The sequence below is a fragment of the Coffea eugenioides genome, chromosome 10, assembly GCF_003713205.1.
Source record: "Coffea eugenioides isolate CCC68of chromosome 10, Ceug_1.0, whole genome shotgun sequence".
Lineage (NCBI taxonomy): Eukaryota > Viridiplantae > Streptophyta > Magnoliopsida > Gentianales > Rubiaceae > Coffea > Coffea eugenioides.
In genome coordinates, this window is record NC_040044.1 from 14,235,675 (window position 1) to 14,262,433 (window position 26,759).

General features: G+C 33.7%; 2 protein-coding genes and 1 pseudogene across 2 annotated transcripts; 1 reads left to right on the forward strand and 2 right to left on the reverse strand.

The window, feature by feature from the left end:
* Window positions 1–787: 787 nt before the first annotated feature.
* Window positions 788–6,760, reverse strand: LOC113750474 (auxin-induced protein X15-like). The gene is made up of 2 exons (XM_027294442.1): window positions 6,658–6,760; window positions 788–1,032 (listed from the first exon to the last, which is right to left on the reverse strand). The coding sequence occupies exons 1-2, from the start codon at window positions 6,758–6,760 to the stop codon at window positions 788–790; spliced, it is 348 nt and encodes a 115-aa protein (XP_027150243.1).
* Window positions 6,761–6,782: 22 nt separating this feature from the next.
* LOC113750475 lies at window positions 6,783–7,419 on the reverse strand (annotated as a pseudogene).
* A 7,594-nt stretch (window positions 7,420–15,013) lies between these two features.
* Window positions 15,014–17,189, forward strand: LOC113750476. Its single transcript, XM_027294443.1, has 5 exons — window positions 15,014–15,873; window positions 15,974–16,282; window positions 16,366–16,465; window positions 16,548–16,642; window positions 16,739–17,189. Exons 1-5 carry the CDS (start codon window positions 15,014–15,016, stop codon window positions 17,187–17,189), a joined length of 1,815 nt encoding a protein of 604 aa, XP_027150244.1.
* Window positions 17,190–26,759: the final 9,570 nt, after the last annotated feature.

Consider the following 26,759-nt stretch of genomic DNA (forward strand, 5'->3'; position numbering starts at 1 on the left):
TTCAATGCATTTTCGTTGGTTAAACGCCCAATAATGCCCCAACATTTGAGGCGTAGCCAGTGCATAAAAAGCGTAGGCCCTGAGACTAAGAATAAACAGGTAAAAAAAATACAAAAATAATATGGGTTGCAGAGAAGCCGATTAATGGAGAAAGTTCTTGAGGTCAAATAAAGAGACAGGAATACATGCTGAATGGACATTTGGCTCTGCTAACTGATGTGATGCACTGGAAAGAGCGAAATTCTTCAAAGTTGTGAACTAAATAATTGGTGAATTTTTCAGAACTATAAGAGAAGAAACGTTTGATTAGACGAAGAAGACTGTAGGCAGCATTTGGAGCAGCTAGCGATGGGCATGCAATGTATTATTTAGGTAATTCTTTTGCAACTAAGGTCCAAAGTTTGAGCTGAAATTTTTCAAAGAAACAAGTTTACTTTATGAAAGTCGTGCACAACTTCTAATTTTGCAATATTAACCTTCTTAGAATTGAGATTGGTCCTAAATATGTGCGAGGTCCAGAAAATTCTAAGCTAATTCATTGATGTATCTTAACTAAGTATTTGATGCATTACAACACTTTTATTTTGATTTGTAACCCATTTCATAATTTCAAAATTAAAATTTCAGTGGGCTTACACCTTGGACTTTCGGGTTTTGATCCTACCTCAAAGCCAATAAAACGTCTTACCCAATGTCTTCGCTAATGTTGAGGAAAGCAACAAAAGTTTAGAACTAGCACTACTTACATTGGACAAAGCATCATTGGAATATACCAAGAAGTATCTAGCTAGCGTTTGGCCAAGAAGGCAACGAGTCTTTGGAACTTAGACACATCACAAGGAAGAACAATTCTGCTTCTGTTATCGAAACCAAATTCTTCAGCAGCCTTATCAAGCAGTTGTTGGAATAATGGATTCTTCAGAAAAGATGTAGGAAGGACAAACCTAGTCATTTCACTTCCCACGTACACTACAAAGTGCCCCTTTGGTGCTGTTTCTCTGCCTTCGATCTCAACTTGCTTAGGCATTTTATCTGAAGAAAGTGAGAGACAAAAACAAGTAAAGATTGCAAGAAGATAAAAGGGAATGGAGAGCATGTTCTCACGTCAAAAGATGGCCATCTAATATATAGAGAACTTGGAAAGTGTGCCTCTATTATTTTAAGAGATAAACAAGGAAATAAAATTGTGAAATTGATAACAAATAATTATTGCCCTTAAAGGCAAATAATATGTGGCCCTAATGTTGAATTTGTTCTTCTTGTATGGCATTAAATTACTTAACTAACTATAATATATGTAAAAATATCATAAGATTTTTGCTAACATATTGACGAGAAAAATTAGCAACATATTCTGTTGCACCTCTATATGATAAACGAGGCAATATTTATGGAATAAGTCTAAACATGGGTTAATTGAATCCTCATCGGCTTGGATTTCGTCTAAATTCATTTATCAGAATATCAGATGTTGAAGAAAAGAAATGAGATAAAGAAAGAAGTTGACCAACTAATTACCCAAAAATCAAAAAAAAAAAAAAAAAGGAAGTTGACCAATGAGTATACATTTCAATGAAGTGAAGTTTGCCAGGGATGTCTTTGTGCTGTAGCCAGCTTCTGCACTACTTTGCAGCACATGGTGTCAGTACTGTGATTCATCAGCAATATGTTCCATACCGAACACTTACAACGTTGAAATGTGCATTTCATCCTTTACCATAACAAGAAGTACGGTGGGAATAGAAAGAGCCATGCAACTCATGCAAGAATTACAGTATTTCTAGCTAAGGATTACGGGGACAAGGGGTTAAAAATGTTGTCCTTAGCTAACCATTGAAACATTTATCGTTGAACTTGAGAAATGTACATAATTGTATCCTAGCTAGTCACATGAAAATACAGTCTCATTAATAATCACAAATTATCTAAGGTCGTTTCCCTTGATCCCGATCAGTGCAATATCCAATTTCGAAAAATCTGCGAAGAAAGCCGTAATATAATACAAACTAACTTGATTCACATTCTTGCTATGGACCTCGCTATGGAGTTGGGAATTTCACATTCTTGCTTTGTATAGTATTTACCTACAGTATAATATACTATTTAGCAGTAGTGCTTTTTCATGTATTGAATGAATTCTTTGTACAAGCCTATTTCTGTATTAATGAAAGTGACCAATTTTACCTAAAAAAAATACAAAAATAACTTATTTCCAGTGTTCCTTTAAATAAAACTTATCTTCCAAATATGGATTGTCAAAAATACTGTTGGAACATTTACAGCTTTATACCTTGTTCTTTTTGAAATCTGCTCGTTTAAAGAACAAAACATATGTAACATGCCGCTAAGCTAGTTGCAGAAAAGGTTGCTGTGGCAGATTTTCCACTACTTACTGGATCGCTATGGCCGTTTTTGGTCCCTATTTGACTGGTTCGTTTCAACTCTCAACCCTCAATATCTTTTTCTTTTTTCTCTTTTTGGTTACCTATTCTCAATATCTCACAACCATACAGTTCCATCACACATGCAAAGGAAATTCCCAATTCCCAATTTGTTAGAGATAGCTTTTTATCTTTTATTTATTTCTGCGTTGGAATGTAGGTGGGGAAGGCACTAGTGTCCTCAATTTATCAGGTATACACATTTTACTTTTGTACTTTCTAGTTCCTATGGTACTTCCCCTTCCAAGTGGATTATTAACTAAACTAGAGATAGAGACCAGATGACCTCTTAGTCAACTATCTACAAGCAAGATGACATCTGGTTGGATTCAAACCATACTGGCCAAGCAAACAGGGCCATGTTGACTTAAATAAAACACTAACTCCTCTTGGCACCTTTAAACTTGATATTGTTCCAACATTGCACCCCAAAATTTGCTTTTCAAACAATATGTACCCTAAATCGTTTTATTTTGTCCCATTTTCATTGGATAGTTTAAGTGTCAAGAAAAATTAAGTGAAACATCAACACTATATCAAGTGTCTACTTTGCACCCTTAAATATCACATCAATACTCACAGTGTATCCTAAACTTCAATTTTAGAATTTGCTGAACTCTAATATGTTTTATCTATTTCGAATTGGTCCAAATTAGTTCATTGTCCACAAAACTCCTGATTTAAAAACGGGCAAGTGAGCATCAAATAGGAGGTGCGTTAGTATTTCTAGTTGCCTATGTACATCTGATTTTTGCATTGTTGGCCTTACATAACGACTATCTTTGACATTTTTTGTTTTGCATAGAATATCCTTGCTAGTTTTTAATACTCACGTGCCTGTGATTTAGTCAATTTTTGGATAGCAACAACCATTGGACTACATGGGATGGTTAAAACATTTCAGGGTGCAAAAAGGTCTCAAATTGAAGTTGAGGGAGAGAATGGGAGAATACATCAAAAGTTTAAGGGTGCAAAGTGGAATGAATTTTTGTCAACTTCTCTCAAGACCATTGCCTATCGGACCATAGTGGGATGGATAAGAAAATGTTCAGTACACTTCACTGCTTCGGGATGTTGTTTTTCCAAAAGAGAAAAATAAACCATGCTTTTTTCTCTTTCCATTCTGAATTATGCCTTTAAGGAAATTTGGTCATAATCTCAGCAGACTGCAAAATCGTTGCCTGTCAAAAAATATAAAAGAAATTATTGATGAACACCAATTTTGGAATGAGGCATGTACACTGGTCGTGTTCTAACATTCTGCAACATGCATGGTCCGAATTTACTCCCCCTAAATGTCACATACGACTTTTATAATTTTCTTACATTTGCGGCGCAGCCTTCAGATTTGGCGGCATCTTTATCTCTCCATGCATCGCTACTCAGAATGAAGTTCGTGCTGCCCATTTTGCAAATCATGAAGCAAATACCAAGTGACAAATACACATTCAATGTGCTAGAGAGATACAGATATAGGGAGTTCATGACAATAATGTACCAAGTACCATTCTAGAAGTTGTGGCTGTACTTGGTTAGGCCTTGAATTTTAGCCTCAGATAGCCACCAGTTAGGGAATGGAGTACTCAGTTATCTGATCATAACTCTGTAAGCCTGTCACAGATCAGGGCCCTCCCTCCATTCCCAATCCAGTAGTGGATCATGGATTCATGAATAGTAGTCAATGATTGTAAGATTCCATGGAAGTCCAACATTGTCACGTGCTGCTTGGACGGGAGAGTCGTCTTTCAGTTGCCAATTACTCATGTTCACTCGATTGAAATTCTGCTAATATATATGTATATATATTGTCAAAAGGTCATCATATTCTGCTAAGTATAAGAAAATGTCAAAGATAAGTTTTGTGTTTACAGTACTAAAGTTAATATATTTTCGCAAAATCTTTATACATACCACTCTATTACCCAACTACTGAGGTTAAGAATGAAATTTAAGCAAAATGGGACAGCTATTTGTTAAAAATCTAGAGTAAATGAATGATGATTAATACATAACTGTAACTATGACGTGATATTTTATAATTAACATAGAGAAATGTTATTTGCACTTCAATTTTGTTATTTGCACTCTCACTATTTGTTTTATCATATAGTCTAATAAATGAAAATCGTATAATTAAAATGACAATGGGAACATTATTAACAAAAATGGGTATAAATAATATTTTCCTAAACATATGATAATCAAATTTGTTGTATCAATCACTAAAACACATTTTAGGATTAAGTACAAAAATTCACCCTTAGTTATAGCCAATGACAGAGCTAGGATCCTATATTGAGGGGGTGCGATTGTCAATTTCAGCATAAAAGATGCTCTGAGATTTATATTAAAAGAAATACTATGTATTTCAATTTAAAATGAAAATCCTTTTTCCCTATTAAAGTGAAGTCAAAGTTTAATTTGGAACATGTCCAAAATGTTTGAAAGAAGTAATCAATAAAAAATTTTACTTTTTAGGGGGTCAATGGAGAACGAGTAGGGAATACATAAAACTTTAGAGGATAATCTATATAAAGAAAGAATTTTCTTAAATCTACAAAAGGGCAAATCAACTAAGAAAGAGAATTTTACATAATTCAATGGGTGCAAAATATAGTGGAAACTTAAATATGTTAAGAAGTTTTAAAACCATTCTATAATTTTATCAGATTTGAGGGGGCGATTGCCCACCTTCATTCCATTGTGGCTCTGCCACTGGATATGGCGAGCGAGTTTTGCAATCTTTTCCTAGCTTTGTCCCTCCGTCAGTCAAATTCATCAATGTGATCATAAAGCCCCTATTTTAAATTGTTGAAATTTGAGAAAAGTGGCTTTCAACATAGTATGTTAAAGAAAGACCCAGGAAGTTTTGGAAGTCAAGCCCATTATTTTTATCCCCTCTTTTAGTATGACCAACAGCAAAAAAAATGTATGCTTTCATAAAAAGCAAATATCTAGTTACTAAATGAAAAGAACACCCATATGCACGTCCGAGAGGAGGTACTAACACTCTATAAGCAATTTTGAACTTTTAGTAATATTCTAATATTTTAATTTTTCAATGATATATTTTTTCTCATCTCGTGTATAATGGGCAGGATATTTCTCTCAAGCGCAAAAAGTGTACTTGTGGGATGAAATTAACAAAATCCATATCCATACATTTATCAGTCTGTTCATTATTATGTCAGGAATATTAATGCTTTTTTAAACAATTTTTGTTTAGGTTGTTATAAACATTAGAATTGACTAATGGTCTTGGAGATAAATGACCGTAAGAAAAGAATAATGCTAAGGGTTAAATGTGAACACACTATATCTTAAGCAGATTCACTGTAACTAATCCTTAAGGGTTTTTTTGAAATTCCCGTTATACAATGTTACAGTTGACTAATGATTTTGGGTGTAAGTGAGCCAAACATCACCTTAAGAGGCAAAGTGTAAAACTAGCTATAATTGAGGATGAGTCTTGGTTATTAGCCATTTTTATGATGTGATATGTGTGACAGAAAATTTTTTTAAAAAAAACATGTTGGAAATAATAAAACAAAATTTCAAACAATCACATTCACAGACATGTTTTCTGAGATGTTTGTTAGATAGTTAATTGTGCACTTAATTTGTGAATATTTTCTCCTTTATTTTGCTAAATTATGAGTTTAATTGCTAGATTATACTTATATTTGGATTTTGATGTCGTTTCTAGGAATTTGTGGTGAAAAGAGAATAAAAACAGAAGGCTTTATTCTAAAGGCTGAATTTAAAGGCTGAATTTACGAAATTCAGCCTTTATTCTAAAGGCTTTATTCTAAAGGCTTTATACGAAATTAAAGGCTGAATTTCCAGAAGGCTTTATTCTACAAGGCATGGGGCGCGTTAGTGCATCTACAATGTCCGTATTTCGCGGGATTGGATTTCGGATTCATTGTTTAAAATATCAGGCACCATCTCATTGTTGTCGTTAATTAGGAAAGAATTCAAATTCCTTATTGGGCTGGAGATTTTCGATTCTATCACAAAACCAATTGGCCATATCTTATGTTCATAGGAAATAGAATCATTGTTTTAAGGGAAAATGACCAATTTCGTCCCTATACTTTTTTATAGTGTCAATTTAATCCTTATATAATTTTTTTGGCCAATTTGATACTTATACTTATTTTGCGGTATCAATTGAGGAACGTCGCGGCGGCGCCACCATGTTAATTCGATTAACCTACTAATTGAGCAACTAAGCAAGGGTATTTCAGGCACTTCACTGCTTTTTCATTTTTCACCTTTTCTTCTTCATCTTGCTTATCACCATCCACAGAAGCCATAGCCGGAGTAGCAGACAAGGTCTCACTCCAACTCGAGGATAGATGCCGGTGACGTACGCAAGACCAGGCTTTCAGCAGAGTCCTCAAATACACAAGAAGGAATGTCATTTTGATTATGTGGCTGGGAAACCGCCATTGAGCTAGATTGATTATTATATTCATGATTGACATTAGAACACTTCTCAGACGCATTTTGATCAGCCATGGCCCTAGCTTCAAATTCAAGTCGTTTCGCTTCATAGGCTCTTGAAGCTTCATTTATAAAATAATTACCCAACCAGATCCTCTTTCCCTTGAACGGGAAGCGAATTTCTGCAGCCCATTTTCCCCATTTCCTCTGCCTGAGACCTTTGTATTTGGAAGAGGAAGGCTTTGATTGAGGTTAACTCTACAGTTTAGCTAAACCAGTCTTTTTCTTGGGGGTGTTTTTCTCCCAATTATTGCTCTCTTGACAGGAATTTTTAGCTTTCGGTGCAACAGCCATAGCCACAGGCTAACGAGGTTGCCTTTTCAACTCCACAATAGGGAGAATAATCTCCCTAAGAAATCTCTTAGGCTTCTTCTGAATCACCCTTGCATCATCTGATGAATCAGTATCAGTAGCATCCGAATCGTAACAAGACCCGAATCTTCCTCACGGGCTTGGTGGATTGAACCATGATTTTTGGCCTTTTGTTATGGTACTCTTGATTCAGTAAGACTTATCTCCGAGGCTCTGGCATTTTTATTTTCTTTTTCTTCAATCACTCAACTCCAAAACCCTGAATCAAATACTTAGAAAATCTCCAAGAATGTGCTTGTATCCCTGCAACAGAATTAAACAAAAATCAATTACCTAACATAATTTAAATTCTTCCAAAAAAATAAAAGAAAAGGGGATGTATATCAGGTATGAGGCCCTCTAAAGAATAAAAAAAGTGATAAAAATCACTTTATGTGAAGTCCCCAAAACATATTACTCCAGAACAAGTCCTTTTGGGCCTCAAACGTACTGAAACAGCTGGGAAAAGAAGAGAGAGCTCTCTGCTGGTTTGCAGAGAAGAGGGATTTCTAATTGGTGATAGCTTGTAACAGAACAGCAGAGGAAACTGAAATCCAGTAGAGCTTCTTCAGCAAAGCCCCAATATTCCCAAAACTCCACAGGAATCTTGCCAACATAAATCCAGCAGGTTTAGAATTGCATCCTTCGTCGGTTCAACCCAACAGTGAAGTGCCCGAAATACCCCTGCTTAGTTGCTCAATTAGTAGGTTTATCGAATTTACACGGTGTAGCCGCCGCGGCATTCCTCAATTGGTACCGCAAAATAAATATAGGTATCAAATTGGCCAAAAAAAATTGTATAGGAACTAAATTGACACTATAAAAAAGTATAGAGACGAAATTGGCCATTTTCCCTTGTTTTAATAGGATTCCTTTTTAGTTAGGAAAGAGTTTCCCTTTTTGGGTAAAATAGAGTGGAACTTGGGGAGCCCTGGGAGATTATTCCTTTTTCTCTTTTTCTCTACAATAAATCCTAGTATTTCTTGTGGCCGCGAATCCACCGCGAGGAGTGGCTAAACTTTTTCTCTAGTTCAAGGGTAATTGAAGTTTTAGTTCAACAACACTGTGAGATCTAATTTAGTTTAGTTATTTCATTTATTTATAAGTATCTATATATTTCCTGTTCATTCATGATTATGATTATTTTATACGATTAAATAATTGGCCACTATTTAATTGTAGGAATAATTTATTGTCATCTAAAATATCAAATCCGTAATTGTTTGATGGTTTTAGTGTTTGTGGCAATTGATATAATTTGATTGTATAGAAACTTTCGAATTTATGTCACTGGAATATATAATCTAGTTTAAATTAATCGAGATTGTGTGTTTGTTGGTTAGAATTGATAGTTTCTCTAATTATTAATGCTGTCAATAGGTTAAATCTTAAGAGCTTGTTTAGGGTTGCTTAATTGGCAAGAGAAATAATCACATAAGTTGTTATGGTTATTGAAAAAGTAAGGAAAGGCAGGTTGGCAGAACTTGTTAACAACCATAACCAATTTATTTATGAATAATTGATTTTACCTTTGCATCGATGATCAGTAAATGGACCAAAGTGGAGATTAAACCTTTGACTAGAGAGTTGTATATTATTCATTTAGTTTTATTTAATTAGTTTTTGAATTATTATTTTTATTTAAGTAAATTACTTAGGTTAATTTTCCACAATCTCCCTTTTTGTTTATTGCTTCTCTAAGAAGATAAATCACCCAGTCATTGTAGATACAATCCTACACACCACTACACTCGAATTCATATTATTAGAGTAGAAATTTTTATTTTTGCTGGTTTGACAAGCCAACAATGTTCATGCATACGTGCACACTCTTTTAAGCTTAAGATCTGCAATTAACCTTCCAGTAATCAATTTCTGTCGATTGTCGCCCTTACTCGAAAAAAAAAAATTCAATTTTAATTATCCCATACTTTGAATATCTTTATACTCTTCTTTCTTATTAACATTTTTCTAAAAATAGGTACTTTTAGTGGTGGGGTTACAAATATTTTTCAGTGAGGACACAAATTGATAATAGCAAATATTTTTTAGTCCTTCTAAAGAATAACTCCTAACACCAATAGTCATCATGACAAGTAACAATATATTCATGTAATGTATGGAATAACACACAACACACGTTCAAACTCATTTATAAATACTTTTCTTTTACAATTGCTCACAACGAGTATTTATGTTTTGATAACATTTGTGCTTCTTACTCGTATCTGTATACTAGACTTGATATGCAACCAGAATGGACAATTGCGAACACAACAAAGGTTCTAATTTTAAGCGAATTGTTCAAACCATTTGAGCAAAAAGCAAAAGAAACTAATATAAATGAATTCAAAATTGGTCTTCTAGCATCTTAATATAATATCCTACTTCTCGATGACCTTGAGATTCGAGTAAGATGAGCTTGCATGACCCTGACTAAGTGATTGCAAGAAACTTGATAAATGGCTAAACTCAGAAACACCTTTCGGACTTCATGTTTTGGGTTTAATTGGCATTTGAATTATTAGATTACTAGATTTCTCTTTGATTATATTATTTGATTATTTATGTAACCAATTGTTGGGATGGGTCGTACAAAGTGGGAGGTAGTTGATAAGTACAAATTTAATTGTTAACAACGTTAAATTTGGTACATTAAGGAATTTTTTTGAGTTTTGTAGGTTGTTGCCTAATGCTTGAAGTTTCCTTAAATATTTTAAAAATTATTGCAAGAGTATGTTAATTTGCCATTTTCAATGTTAAATCAAGATTAAAAGTATTTAAAAATATATTAAAGGAAGGTTCTTGCATGGTGGTTTCGGCCTCGTCAGAACAGATTTGTTGATTTTGTCAATCAAAATTTGCCTTGCTATATTTGCTGGTTCCTGTGGAAGGCCCGTAATTATGCTGTCTTTGAGTGAAAGAAAACACAAATTCACACGATCTGGGATAGCATTATGGCAGAATTAGTTGCTGCTTTTATGCTGAATTTTCCGGGGTGATTGGTGGATACTAGTTCATGGCAACCTTTCTATGCCTATGTTTCATCTTGTCAGCCTCGGTTTTTTTTTTTCAAATTGGTGGCTTGGCAGTTTCCCATGGGTACGCTCAAATTAAATATTGATGGCTGTTCGTATAGTGCCGATCATTATTATAACTTGTGAATATTTTACATTAAAGTATTGGTACAACCAGTTAACAGCGGTTCCCACATCCAAGATTGGTATCTTTAGCGACAATTGCACCACTATTCATTTAGGTTTCTAATATTCACAGTAACATCAAGTGGTAATATGGTAACTTTGGTAATAAAATTAGTAAATTATAAGTGTGATATGAAATTTACCCTTTAAATACCAAACGTTACTACTTCTCTAATGAAACTTATTACTTTATAATTAGTAAGTTTAATTCAAATAATAGTAAGTTTTTGTTGAAAAATGATATGTTTTACAAATAAAATGGTAAATTGGTGAATTGTCCAAACTTACTACTTTGTTTCACAAACTTACCATTTTACTTAAGAAAGTTACAACAATTATAATTAGTAAGTTTAATTCAAATAATGGTAAGTTTTACAAATAAAATAGTAAATTGGTGAATTGTCCAAACTTACTACTTTATTTCACAAACTTACCATTTTACTTAAGAAAGTTACAACAATTATAATTAGTAAGTTTAATTCAAATAATGGTAAGTTTTACAAATAAAATGGTAAATTGGTGAATTGTCCAAACTTACTACTTTATTTCACAAACTTATCATTTTACTTAAAAAAGTTACAACAATTATAATTAGTAAGTTTAATTGACAGAATGGTAAGTTTTTGTTGAAAAATGGTAACTTTTACAAATCAAATGGTAAATTGGTGAATTGTCCAAACTTACTATTTTCTTTCACAAACTTACCATTTTACTTAAGAAAGTTACAACAACTATAATTAGTAAGTTTAAATTTGATGAATGATTAAAGTTACTAGTTTAGTGAACAAACTTACCATTTTAATTAAAAACTTACACATAATTTATAATCATTATTTTAATGGAATTAGAAAAGACGCTAAAGGACCAAAATTGTCGCTAAAGGTAGGTAACTTAGACAACTACCGGCACCTAACATTATTTTAGTATTTCGTGAGGTGACTTGTCGTCACTACAGCAAGATCCTGAATTATTTCACATAATATTTTGCTTGCATCGTAAACATATTTTCCAACCCATCTTTTTATATTTTCAATTATTTTTTATCCCATATACATCATATCACAAAAAGTGTTACCGTAATTATTTCAAATAGCAATCTATCCAAACACAGTTATAAATGTTTGCTTTTTCAATTCCATTCGGTTTTTTGACAAGTGTATTGGCTAAAGTAAGAGCATTATTCACTACAACAAAAATAGCCTTTCCTGACATACCTATAAGGACACTTTCTGGTTTGTGTTATTATAGCAATCCTATCATGACACTTATTAATCAACTCAATAATATGTACTATAAATTTTTTTATTTCATCTGATATAAAAATAATAATGTGCCTTTAGACTACCTATCATGACACTTGAAAAAATGTGAGATGACCAAAAAAAAAAAAAGACACAAAACGACGTCGTTTTATTTTGCCAAAACTTGGTGAAAATTTTGCAAAACATTTTGCTGGCAAAATCCAAAACACTTTGGTGAAATACTTTGAAGTTTCATTCTGCCGGCAAACAAGCTATATGTGTCGGCCAAAATTTTCTTCTTCTCATCTCTCTCACCTCTCCGCAAACAAGCTATATCTCGGCCAAAAGAAAGTTGTAGGAATCCAAGCACCTTGAAAACCATCTTCATCTTTTCTAACATCAACTGTTGTCCCTCGGCTAAGACATCTGGAAGGGCAGGCAAGGAGTAATAGTTAGAAGATTGGAGTTCTACATTGGGAAAGCGGGAAGATACTTCAGGCATATGTTGTTCCAAAAGAAAGTGGTAAACACAATGAACTTGTTGCCCATAACCTATTCGATAAAATAACCTATTCGATAAAATGTCAATCCCCCCTGTTTTTCATTACTTTCTCTGAATCTCTTTTTGATGTTAATCTATGAAACTTAGTTATAATTGAAGTTCTCTTTAAGCAACTATGTTCATATTTTTCTTCATTCTTGATTTTGTGCAGCAACATTTATCCAAATGTGAAAAGAACCTCTTACCCTGTTCTTGTGATATATGTTTCTTTGAAGTTTTGGTTGGCTTAAATTTAGTCGGCTAGTGTAGAGGTTTCCCCTGATCTTCCTCGTTCCATTCCTTTGCTTTCCTCATCTTAGCCGTAGCTACCTAAGTGTTGGAATTCCAGAATTGAGGTGGCTTCGGATGTGTGAACTCCAATTAAGCCTTGAGACTATTTCACTCTGTTCTGACTGTCATCTTTTTCACATCAATAGCCAAAATGAAGGCAACCCTTTACCTAGGCAATGTTCTTTTGCTTCAAAAAGAGGAAATGTGGTCGGAATTTATTGTCTCTATAACAACGTAATTTGTTCAATGTGATTTCTCAAATTATTTTTTTGCCTTTTATTGGGCAGATAAAATTTATTTGGTGAACATAATTGATTTGTTTCCCTTTTGCATTGCATTTCACTTCATATGTAACTTGCTCCTTGAATTATTTAAATGGATCTATGTAGTCGAAAGGGCTGAAAACCTTCTATTTCATAAAAGTTTTAGAGAGTTTTGATTCTTTATAATGCGTATCAATTAATATCATGGTCAAGTGGTAAATCTCGCATATTTGTGCAAATATATAAATTGGTTTCTTTAGTTCTTTTTATGTGATTGATGAATTGTTCTGGATTAAAGTTGAACAGTTTATTAGAAAGGGTTCTAAGGGTATAGGATAAGAGATGAGGCTGACATTTAGTTGTTTAAAAAGTTTAAAATTTCTTCACTAAAATTTTCTTAATTCAAAGGTGGATAATAATATTTGATATTTATATTGTGCCCATCCCTATATTTGGTGCACTGAGGGCAGTTTAGCACTGAGGTCATATGTTTGTTTAACCTTTGACATTTCAGATTGAACTTAGGAATTTTGCGAAAACGCGAGCGCAGGAGTTGGTACGAAGAGCTTTGTCCTGTTATTAGGTAAATAAAATTTCTATTCGCTTGCTTGCAATTTCTGTTTTGACAGATTGTTGAGAAATTGTGCATTTTGTTGATTTCCTTTATTTGCTGGGCTGCTTGATTTAGGAGACTGTAAATTCTTGAACTTGAAATTCGAGACTGCTTGATTAAGTACTAATGTGTAGTTGTTGTTTTCTTGCTGTTGGAAGCTTGTTGGAGGACATTTATTTATATTAAAAGTATGGATAAAAGTTGGATGGATTTTCCAAGAACAAGTGAAAAGTACGAGACAAGACTTCAAATATTTCTAAACTTCGCATTTTCTAGATCAAGTTGTCACGGAATGATTTTGTGTCCTTGTAAAGATTGCGGCATGGGTGTTTGTGTGACTAAAATGGAAGCATGTGATCATTTGAAAGTGGTAGGATTTATCAAGGGTTATAATAATTGGATAGCACATGGAGAACTTTCAAACTACAATGAAGCCACATCTAATTCTGAAAATACATCAATTGGGGTTTCAAATGGGACTAATGACATGCAAGACTTGGTCCATGATGTATTTGGGATACCACATGGAACAAGTGAATTGAATAGAGAAGGGGACGTTCCTATGTCAGAGGCTGAAAAATTTTACAAATTGATTGATGATTCTCAACAGGATTTGTACAGTGGTTGCAAAAATTTCTCGAAGTTGTCTTTCATTATTCGTTTGCTTCACCTAAAATGCCTTGGTAAGATGAGTAACAAGATTTTTAATATGCTTGTTGAGCTGTTGAGAGAAGCATTTCCGGAGGCCATGACTAATTTGCCTTATTCTTATTATGAGGCTGAGAAATTGATGAATACATTGGGGTTGGGTTATGAAAAGATCGATGCATGTCCTAATGATTGTTCTCTTTATTGGGGTAGTGCTGAAAAAAGAACTTCATGCGAAACATGTAACGAGCTTAGGTGGGTTGCTTCAGAAAATGATCCAACTGGGGAAAAAAGGAAAATTCCTCAAAAAGTGTTGTGGCATTTTCCCTTAAAACCTAGATTACAAAGACTATTTATGTCTTCTAAAATTGCATCTCAAATGAAATGGCATGAGGAAAAACGTACAAAAGATGGTTGTATGAGATATCCAGCTGATTCTCCAGCTTGGCAAACTTTTGACCATCTACATCCAGAATTTGCTAAGGATTGTCGAAATGTTAGATTGGGGTTGGCATCTGACGGGTTTAATCCATTCAACAACATGAGTTCTACACACAGTACTTGGCCTGTGGTTTTAATACCATATAACTTACCTCCGTGGATGTGTATGAAGCAACCGTACTTCATGTTGTCCTTGTTAATACCCGGACCATCCTCTCCTGGGAATAATATTGATGTTATCTACAGTCTCTAGTTAAAGAACTGACCGAATTGTGGGATTTTGGTATTCAAACTTATGATGCATCCCAAAAAGAAAATTTTCAATTGCATGCAGCTCTATTGTGGACCATTAGTGATTTCCCTGGATATGCAATGTTATCTGGGTAGAGCACTAAAGATGAATATGCTTGTCCTGTTTGTCACAAGTTCACTCATGCACGACGTTTGACTCATAGTTTCAAATATTGTTATATGGGTCATCGTAAATTCTTAGATAGTAAGCATAAATTTAGAAAGCAAGCCCAATTCTTTGATGGCACCGAAGAATATGGAAAGCGACCACCTTTGCAAACTGGGGATATGATTGTGAGTGAATTGGGAGACTTGCAAATTAAATTTGGAAAACTTGTGAAAGGTAATCCGAAGCTGCCTTTTAATTGGAAAAAGATAAGTATTTTCTTTGACTTGCCATATTGGAAAGATAATGTCTTAAGACACAATCTTGACTTCATGCACATTGAGAAGAATGTTTGTGAAAACATTTGGGGGACATTGCTGGATATTGAGGATAAAACAAAGGACCATTATAATTCCCTCCGTGATTTGAGAGAAATGGGAATAAGAAAAGAGCTGCATCCCATTGAGACAGAACCTGGAAAGGTGTACTTACCTCCATCTTCCTTTGCAATGGATAAAAAACAGAAAACTATGTTTTGCAATGTGCTAAAAAAGGTGAAAGTTCCAGATGGTTATGCAGCTAACGTCTCAAGATGCGTTCGAGTAAAACCACCAAGAATTTCGGGGCTTAAAAGTCATGATAATAATATCCTAATGCAGCAATTGATGCCTATAGCTTTGAGAAAGACTTTGCCAAAATCTGTGCGCTATCCTTTGATTCGATTGAGTAGATACTTCAGGCAACTTTGTTCTAAAGTTATTTGTCCTCAAGATGTGGTTCATTTGGAAAGTGAAATTGCCGTTATACTCTGCGATCTTGAGAAATGCTTTCCACCAACCTTCTTCGATGTCATGGTGCATTTAGTTGTTCATTTGGCAACTGAAGTGAAATTAGGTGGGCCGGTGTATTATCGTTGGATGTATCATGTTGAGAGGTACTGCTTGTAATTCTAATTATGCCCTAAATGTTTATTCCTTTTTTGCTTTCTTTGATTTTTGGAACTAATTAGAGAGTTTGGAATGATGATACTTTAGGTACCTAGGAACATTAAAATCTTATGTTCAAAATAAAAGTAGGCCTGAAGGTTCGATTGCTCAAGGCTACTTGGCAGAAAAATGCATTAACTTTTGCTCATTGTATCTTGCGGACTATGTTGAGACAAAATTCAATCGTTCAAGCAGAAATGAAGAAGTACGTAAGGAAATTGAAGATGGTTTAGATATATTCTCTGAATCAGGACATCCTTTGGGGAGGGGCAAGCCAACAGTCTTTGATGCTCATATCTTGAGTAAAGCGCATCAGTATATTTTATTTAACTGTGATGCTATCACACCTTACATAGAGTAAGTTCAACTAGAACTTGATGCATTAAAATTTTATTGTAGAATTGATGTATGATTACAATATTGACCTTTGGTGCTTCTAGGCAGCATCGTAGGTTGATAAAAGAAGCTCATCCTCAAGTTGCACAGCATCTAAAAGAGCGGTTGCACGACAAAAATTTTGCTTGTTGGTTTGCTGAACATGTAAGTAAAATTCTGAATAATTTATTAAGTAATATTCAAATTCTTCATATTGAAATATAGTTTCATCATCTTTTTTTTTCAGATTGACAAGTTAGAACTTCCTCAAAATGTTTCGGTGTTGAGAGACTTGAGGTTCCTTGCTAAAGGTCCAGATGTTGTTGGAATCAAACATGACAAGTACGTTGTGAATGGATTTCGGTTTCATACCAATGAAGTTGAGAAGAAAAGAAAAACGTAGAATAGTGGTGTTACAGTCAATGCAACAACATCCAGTTTTGCAAGTGTAAGGGATCAAAATTCAGTTTTGAGTGAACTAGTTTACTTTGGCGTCTTGAAAAATATAATTCAATTAATTTACGGAGGTCGTCGGGTGGTGTTATTCGAATGTGATTGGATATCGAATGGTTCGAGAATGAAACAAGATGCTGATGGGTTTACTGTAGTCAATTTTGCAAATGTGAGGCCTCATGTTGAGCCATTTATACTCACTTCACAAGCATCACAGGTTTTTTATGTGGAGGATCCAACTGATAAGGATTGGCAAGTTGTTATCTCTACCACTGCAAGAGCTGGATATAACATGGGGACAACCATGGATGTTGAGACATATTTGCAAAGTGATGTAGGCAATCCTGCTGTTGAGAATGAAAATGAGGAAATCAGTTGGGTTCGTGAGGATGGACTTGGGATTGAAGTTGATTTGAGCCAATATAATCTGATTTAGTATCTTTTATAGTTGCTAAGCTTGCTGGCCCTATTCTTCTCTGTTTGAATTGCTAGGGGTCTACTAGTGGCTGTCATTTATTTCAATTTGCAATTCAATGAGTGGTCAAGATGTGGTTTGTTGGTCTTCTATTGTTCTTTGAAAGTTAGATGTTAGAATTTGGACCTGGACATTGTTTCCCATGTACGGACTGTCTTGAAGGAAGCTTTTGAGTTTTGGTTCGTTTGATTATTATACGCAGCAACTAAATTTTGTCCAAATCACTTAGTAATGGCCAATGCCATGCCAACTAAATTTTGAGATAATTTAAGAACGGAATATCGCTTATATAATTTCAAGAGCTTGATAATGAAGCTTTTTTGGATTAGCTTATTTCCTTGGCCATTTTAGGAGAGCAACATCTATACATCTATCTATACAATATATAAAGTTAAAGGGGTGACAATTGGTGTAAAAAAAAATTTTTAATAGTAGCTAATTGACTGAATCCGTTTGAAACTTTTATCTCTAAATTTCTTAAATAATTTTTTAAAACAATGGAAAAATTAGTTTTTCAAAAAACAACAATTCAAACCGACAACAATAAAAACAAATATACCAATGTTTTCAAACCCGCAACAGGTTTGAACCCGTGGTTTTATTTGTGAATGTAATAAAAAAATTTGAATTTAACTGAAATAATGTTTTTAAATTAATAAAAATTTAGTGAACAATACTGGGTTTTGGTGAATGTAGTGAAGACATGATCGAATCGATCGAACCAAACACAATCGAACCGATCGAGTCTATCAAACCGATCATACTGAACTTGGCTCGTTATTGCATATTCTGTATACTTCATCACTACTCTTTGATTTAAGGTTCTTCGGTTTAATTGAATTTTTTGATTACCATTGAACAAGACTAGAGACACGATCAAATCGATCGAACCGATCGTTCAATTTGTTTAATTGAATTTTGAATCTTTGGTCGAGAAACTGGTTTAATTGAATTTTGGGATTAAAAATAAATATAAGACTGAAGACACGATCGAACAGATCGAACCGGTGGATTCGATCAAATCGATCAACCCGATCCAAGTGTAAGACAGTTTGCTTAGTGATCATTTATAAATTTTCGAACCGATCAAACTAGATACGATCAAACCGATCGAGTCTATCAAACCGATCATTAATCTTAACTCGTTATTGCATGTTCTGTATAATTCATCACTACTCTTTGATTTAAGGTTCTTCGGTTTAATTGAATTTTATGATTACCATTGAACAAGACTAGAGACACGATCAAATCGATCGAACTGATCATTCAATTTGTTTAATTGAATTTTGAATCTTTGGTCGAGAAACTGGTTTAATTGAATTTTGGGATTAACAATAAATATAAGACTGAAGACACGATCGAACAGATCGAACCGGTGGATTCGATCAAATCGATCAACCCGATCCAAGTGTAAGACAATTTGCTTAGTGATCATTTATAAATTTTCGAACCGATCGAACTAGATACGATCAAACCGATCGAGTCTATCAAACCGATCATTAATCTTAACTCATTATTGCATGTTCTGTATACTTCATCACTACCTTTTGATTTAAGGTTGATAAGAGTTTATTTTACGTATTTTTAGTGTGCTTTATTAGTTAATTTTGGTTTGATTATTTAGTTTTATAACTAAAATAACTAAGGTTTTGGTAAAAATCTACATTTTATGTTAAAGTGGCTAACATTGCATTTCTATTGATTTTTATGGGAAAAACTTCATATTTTGTAGGTTTAATTATTCAATCATCAAATGAAGTGCATTGAGAAGATATTTGGATGATTGATGATGGATCAAAAGTGGTGAAAATAAAATATGAAGTGTAAAAGGAAGAAATGCAATTTGAGGACAAAAATCAAGAAAAGTCAGCTTTGACAACTCAGACACATTTTCGTATTTTGACTATATCAGGAGCTACAATGATCGGATCAAGGTGATCTTGGTACCATTTTGAAGCTAAGAGATATATCTACATTTGGTATGAAGACATCAAAGTCAAATTCAGCCGTTTTCTTGGTCAAAAGGTAGAAACACAGAAACTTATCTGGATGGTCGAAAGCTGAAGCCCAGAATTGACCAGTCTATGGTATTTTGACCATATCTCTGTCCGCTGATCTCCAAATTAGATGATTCTTGAAGCATTGGAACGCTAATTCAAAGGGCTACAACTTTTGTGTTTTCCACAAAAGCCAGTTCGGCCTTCATCATGGAGAAAAATGCAGTTGAAGTGAGGTCAAAAGTGAAAACGTGTATGGCAGCCGAATTTCTGTAATTTGCTCAGCCATTTTTCTCATCTTCACACTACTTTCCAGCTAGAGTTGGAGAGAAAATGTAGGCTGCACATGCTTCAGAAGATATAAGGAAGAGATATAGCCAAGGTTCCAAGTCAAAAGCCATTATTTTTGACTCCCTTAACAAATTCAGATTTGGAGAATCATAGCAGAAATTTTGGACCAGTGGAAAGGCACCTCATATCAGTTTTATATAGAGAGCAATCAGAGGGAGAGAATCATACGGGGGAGAGAGCTTGAAGTGCAGAAATGTAGTTCTTCAATTTCCTTTGTGTATGATAGTTTAGCTAGTGTAGTTCATCCATTCTTGTATATTGCTAGACTAGGATTAAGATGGAGATGAAGAAGGCAAGGTGATGAGCTCAAGTGACATGGGTTACATTCCTTTCCAATTCTTTATCTTTTGTACTTGATTCCAAATTTAGTTAATATGCAAGTTCTGGATTTTGTGTTATTTATGTGTCTCTAAAGTTTATGCCTTGGGTTTGGTTGAACTTTCTATGATTGTTAGTGTTTATTATTTGGCTATTTAACTGCTATGATTTGAGCAAGTTATTTAGCACTTTAGCTCTTGAAATCATGATTAATCTGGTACCATTAATTGTGATTATCTAAGGTGTTGTTTCTGCAATGAAAATTGAGATTTAACACTAGTTCAAGAAGTGCTAAACATAGGAAGTACACTCACGAGAATAGAGGTGCACCTATGTGGTTTTTAGTGATTCATTTCATGTAATTTCACTGAAGAAATGAATTTGTAACTAATTTCATAACCATGAGAATAGGTATGGATTAGTTATAAGTATAATTGATTCACTACGAAAGTAGGATTCAAATACATAAAGAAATTACACCATAATTAGCCTAGATGTAGCATTCAATGATCCAAATATAGCACTTGCATGAGTAGTTAGGGATACCACAACTTAAGGAGCATTTATTTGTTATTTTGTATAATTTCAGTAGGATAAATTTGATATAATTCATTGATACTCTAAATAATAGAGAAGCTTTAGTAACACCGGTAATTGTTCACTCTTCCCTGTGGGATCGACCCGATATATACCCTAAACTACTAGTTGATCTGTATACTTGCAGTGAACGGGTGTAATTCGGTATTTTTTAGCTTGCACGTATGTAAAATACCCGTCAAGTTTTTGGCGCCGTTGCCGGGGAAGATTTGGCAATATCGGTGTGAAGAGCAACTTTATTAGTTTAGACATTTTATTAGTTATAGTGTGAATGTTATTTTCTGTTATTTTAGTGTTTTTATGTGTATGTGTTTTATAACCTATTCTTCTTACTAATCTTGCTCTTAAGTTGTTTAAAAGCAATTTTAGGTGATGAGAAGGGTAGGTCAATTTGGAGGACAATGCTTGAGAAGTGGAAGATTGGCAATGGATGGTTATCAAGTGCAAAGCTCCTTCAACAGAGGTAACCAAGAATTTACTGAATGTATGTCTTTTGAAGATGGTTTAAGGTGCTTAAAGGCAAAATTTGATGTAATTAAGTTACAAGTTCAAATGGACACCATGATGCATGAAATTGAGCAAGGGAGGAATGCTAATGCTTTTAATTCTTATCATGTGATTTGTGACTTGTGTGGAGGTTATCATGCTACTAATACATGTATGCAAGCACAAAATGTGGATTATTATGATGAATTAGAGCATTACAATCCTTGTTTTGATCAATATAGTGCTAATTGGAGCAATTCTCCTGCTTATGGTTGGGAAAATCAATGTGTATATAGTGACTCTCCAAATTTTTATGATTACCAACCTGAAAGTGTCCAATATGAATCAAAACCATCTTGGGAGTTGGCAATAGAGAAGTTAGCTAATGCACCTCTGCCTTGGGAATTAGAAAGTGAACCATTAGCTAATGATTCTAATGCATCTTGGGAGCTAGCTGTAGAAAATTTTTCTAATCAATTTGATTTAGCAATAGAAAAGCTAGCAAATGCAACTTTCGACCGTTTTGATAGGATTGAGGAAAGAATAGATGAATTAGCTTCTCACTTTGGTAGAATACATGAGCAATTGAATGCATTGTGTGAAGTTATTTCCTCTAATAATGTGCAAAATGATCCTAGCATGAATGATGGGAATGTTGTATGTGAAAATGGGTTGCATTTTGATGAAAATGATGAATCTCAAGAGTGTTTTAATGAGCAAATATCCATTTCACATGATAATATCTTTGGAACTAACTTTGAACCTCAAAAGGTGAGTTTTAATGGCTCAATTTTCACCCCTCTTGAGGAGTGTATAAAAAGTACAGGTTTTAAAGATATTCCTGCCCAAGATACTTTCATGGCATTTCCTTTGGTAAGTTCTCAAGTGGTGCATATTCAAGGTAAGATCTATGAAACATTTGGAATATGTAAGGCACTTTCATTTCTCACATCATTAGATTATGTGGCTTTCGCGATAAAGCCACCTTTTAATGATCCACCACGACCTAAAATGATGGATTATTCGTTAACTAAGTCTCCTTGAAAAATAAGGTGAAATAGTCAAGCTATTGACTTTAAAGAAGCGCTTATTGGGAGGCAACCCAATGTTTGTTTAAGTTTATGTTATTTTGGGGTGATTTTATGTTTAAAGTATGTGTTTGAGTTATTTTGTTATTTTTCATTTGTAGGTATTGGAAATGGAAGCAAAAGTGACCAAATGAGGTGAAAAAGGCGAAATTTGATCAAGGAACTCAACCCCTCGATTTGAGTAATTGTTGTTTTTGATCCGTTAAAAGGGGCTAAAATGCATGTTTTTAATGTTTTACATGTGTGCACATTGATAAATTTTACAAACAAATGATTTATGATGCATTTTGAATGATTGGGGTATTATTTGTAAATTTTCAAAAGTTGAATTTCTGCTAAAATTCGCAGCAGAAAACGCGTTTCTCAAGAAAACGTGCCTCTGAGTCGCGTGTTCACAGAATCGCGTTTTCAATTCTGCACCTGCAGAACAGAAAACGCGCCCTTAAAACGCGACTTGAAGTCGCATTTTGATGGCAGTCGCGTTTTCAAGCCTGGATCAAACTAAAAACGCGGCTTAGAAAACGCGCCTCCAAGTCGCGTTTTCTCAAAGAACCGCGTTTTCAATCCTGCAAGATTGGTGAAGGAAATGCGACTTCAAAAACGCAGCTTTATGGCACGTTTTGTTCAGCCACGTTTTCTGAGCATTTTTTTTTAAGAGTCGCGTTTTCTGAGCACGTTTTTTTGAAAAAAAAAAATGCAACTTCCCTGGTTCTATTTTTCTTCTTTTCCTCATATATTTTCTTGTACCTTGAGTTGCTTATTATGTATTTTCTATAGGTACATCACCACCACAAAGGCTAAGGAATTACGGATCGCCGTTATATGTTTATTAAGCCTTTATTATCACTTTTGTTTCTCATTTTCTATTTTTAGGTTTATATCTCTAATGGTTACCAAATGGAACTCATGAAGCGATGAAGAAAGGCGAACAACGTACCTTGAAGCTTCATACTCAATCACATCATAGGGGAGTATTACTTTCTTTATCTTGATTTTTCTTTTTACACATTGAGGACAATGTGTATGTTAAGTGTGGGGGGAGAATTGAGATTATATATATTGTATGTGATTGACTTATTAGTTGCAAATATTGGACTTGTGTTAAAATTTAAATTTTTTCTAACATCTTCTCAAAAATTGCAAATTTGCCCCAAATATTTTAAATTTTAAATTTCATCCAAAGGGGTAACAAAGTTCCATACCATTAGTAGTTCAAATTCCTTCTACATTTGAGATAAATATATATGATTTGGAAACTACTTTTCTCATTTAATTTGGAAATGACTATTATGTAATTATAATTTTGCATTTGTAGGAAAATATATCTTGCGAAGTGGAGAAAATTATGCCTATTTTTTTTTTTTTGCATATTTAATGAAATTTCTTTTCTTTACTTGATTTTATTTAGTTAAGTGACAAATATGGTCAATAAGTGCAATACTCTTCTCATGATTATTTTTTTAGAAAATTATTATTCTCTTTGCTATTAAAAAAAAAAGAAAAAAAAAAGAAAATGAAAAAAAAAAGAAGAAAAAAAAGATTTATTCTACTCCAATGATTCTTGTACTTAGTAACCGGGAGTCTTCATCTACAAATGTCGACTTTCGCGTAAAATGGTACTTGAATTAAGAGTATGCAAAACAACTTGAGTCTGTGAAGTGTTGAGTAACCGGTGATTTTCATCTAAAAATGTCGATTCTCGCTTCAAAAGATACTTTCACAACTTAAATAATATTTAGCTACGTTATATGAATAAATATCTGTTTAAATAGAATAAAAAGATGATTAACTGCTATGATTTGAGCAAGTTATTTAGCACTTTAGCTCTTGAAATCATGATTAATCTGGTACCATTAATTGTGATTATCTAAGGTGTTATTTCTGCAATGAAAATTGAGATTTAACACTAGTTCAAGAAGTGCTAAACATAGGAAGTACACTCACGAGAATAGAGGTGCACCTATGTGGTTTTTAGTGATTCATTTCATGTAATTTCACTGAAGAAATGAATTTGTAACTAATTTCATAACCATGAGAATAGGTATGGATTAGTTATAAGTATAATTGATTCACTACGAAAGTAGGATTCAAATACATAAAGAAATTACACCATAATTAGCCTAGATGTAGCATTCAATGATCCAAATATAGCACTTGCATGAGTAGTTAGGGATACCACAACCTAAGGAGCATTTATTTGTTATTTTGTATAATTTCAGTAGGATAAATTTGTCATAATTCATTGATAGTCTAAATAATAGAGAAGCTTTAGTAATACCGGTAATTGTTCACTCTTCCCTGTGGGATCAACCCGATATATACCCTAAACTACTAGTTGATATGTATACTTGCAGTGAACGGGTGTAATTCGGTATTTTTTAGCTTGCACGTATGTAAAATACCCGTCAAAGGTTCTTCGGTTTAATTGAATTTTAGGATTACCATTGAACAAGACTAGAGACACGATCAAATCGATCGAACCGATTGTTCAATTTGTTTAATTGAATTTTGAATCTTTGGTCGAGAAACTAGTTTAATTGAATTTTGGGATTAACAATAAATATAAAACTGAAGACACGATCGAACAGATCGAACCGGTGGATTCGATCAAATCGATCAACCCTATCCAAGTGTAAGACAGTTTGCTTAGTGATCATTTATAAATTTTCGAACCGATCGAGTCTATCAAACCGATCATTAATCTTAACTCGTTATTGCATGTTCTGTATACTTCATCACTACTCTTTGATTTAAGGTTCTTCGGTTTAATTAAATTTTATGATTACCATTGAACAAGACTAGAGACACGATCAAATCGATCGAACCAATCGTTCAATTTGTTTAATTGAATTTTGAATCTTTGGTCGAGAAACTGGTTTAATTGAATTTTGGGATTAACAATAAATATAAGACTGAAGACACGATCGAACAGATCGAACCGGTGGATTCGATCAAATCGATCAACCCAATCCAAGTGTAAGACAGTTTGCTTAGTGATCATTTATAAATTTTCGAACCGATCGAACTAGATACGATCAAACCGATCGAGTCTATGAAACCGATCATTAATCTTAGCTCGTTATTGCATGTTCTGTATACTTCATCACTACTTTTTTATTTAAGGTTCTTCGGTTTCATTGAATTTTAGGATTACCATTGAACAAGACTAGAGACATGATCAAATCAATCGAACCGATCGTTTAATTTGTTTAATTGAATTTTGAATCTTTGGTCGAGAAACTAGTTTAATTGAATTTTGGGATTAACAATAAATATAAGACTGAAGACACGATCGAACAGATCGAACCGGTGGATTCGGTCAAATCGATCAACCCGATCCAAGTGTAAGACAGTTTGCTTAGTGATCATTTATAAATTTTCGAACTGATCGAACTAGATACGATCAAACCGATCGAGTTTATCAAACCGATCATTAATCTTAGCTCGTTATTGCATGTTCTGTATACTTCATCACTACTCTTTGATTTAAGGTTCTTCGGTTTAATTGTATTTTAGGATTACCTTTGAACAAGACTAGAGACACGATCAAATCTATAAAACATTGAATACATATATATATATATATATATGTTCAATCAATTCTAATTCTAACATTTATCAAGCATTCCGTTCATGTAGTAGACAACTTCTATTTGTAGTAGACAACTTGTATTCAAAAATATTTATAGGACATTTAAGGTTGTTATATTTTTTAGAACATTTTTAGTTGTTATATTTCTAGTTGTTATAATATATTGTATATAATTTTAACAAAATTTTAAGTTGTTATATCATGTTGTGTATAGCTAATATTCAAATTTTTAGTTGTTATATTTTGTTGTATATAGCTTTAACAAAATTGTATATAGCTTTAACAAAATTTTAAGTTGTTATATTATATTGTATGTAGCTTTTGTAAAATTTTTAGTTGTTATATACCACACACAAAATTTTTAGTTCTTACATTTTTAGTTGTTAAATTATATTGTATTTAGCTTTAAGAAAATTTTTAGTTGTTATATACAACACACAAAATTTTTAGCCACTTGATTTTTAGTTGTTATATTATAGTATTGTATATAGCTTTAACAAAATTTTTAGTTGTTAAATAGCTTTAACCAAATTTTGCCCAAACACACATAAATTTCATTAGTAGCACGGCAAAGTGAAAAATTCAAGAGTCTTGACTAATTTACTTTGGCGTCATTAGTACCGCCTTTATTTCAGCCATCTTCTCCCTCCCGTTGTCCTCTGTCTTTGTCCTCTCTCTCTGTTTCAAGCTCGCACCACCAGTTTGGGTAAACCATCCATGAAATCGCAACCATTTGGGTAACTTTGTTGAGCTTGCACCAGGGAAATCCCTAATTCGGCTGTTGCATTGGCTTGGTGGCAAGAAATCATAAATTAGGGCTTCAAAGCTTGGGTGAAAGCTGGAGTTCAGTGCTTGAAGCTTGGGGAAACCGACAAGTTAGGGATTCAAGCCACAGTTTGAGGTAATTTCAGTATTTTTTGTCTAATTTTGCATTGCATGGTAGACATCTGCTAAGGGATTGAGAAGCACATTTATGACCAGCTCCTAAGGGCTTGAGAAGCACATTTCTAATTGCATAGGTCGAAAGCCCTGGTAGAGATGCTCTTATTGTGTGGTTTCTGACAACATCCTCACAGTAGAGGACAATATGCCTAGCGGTTGT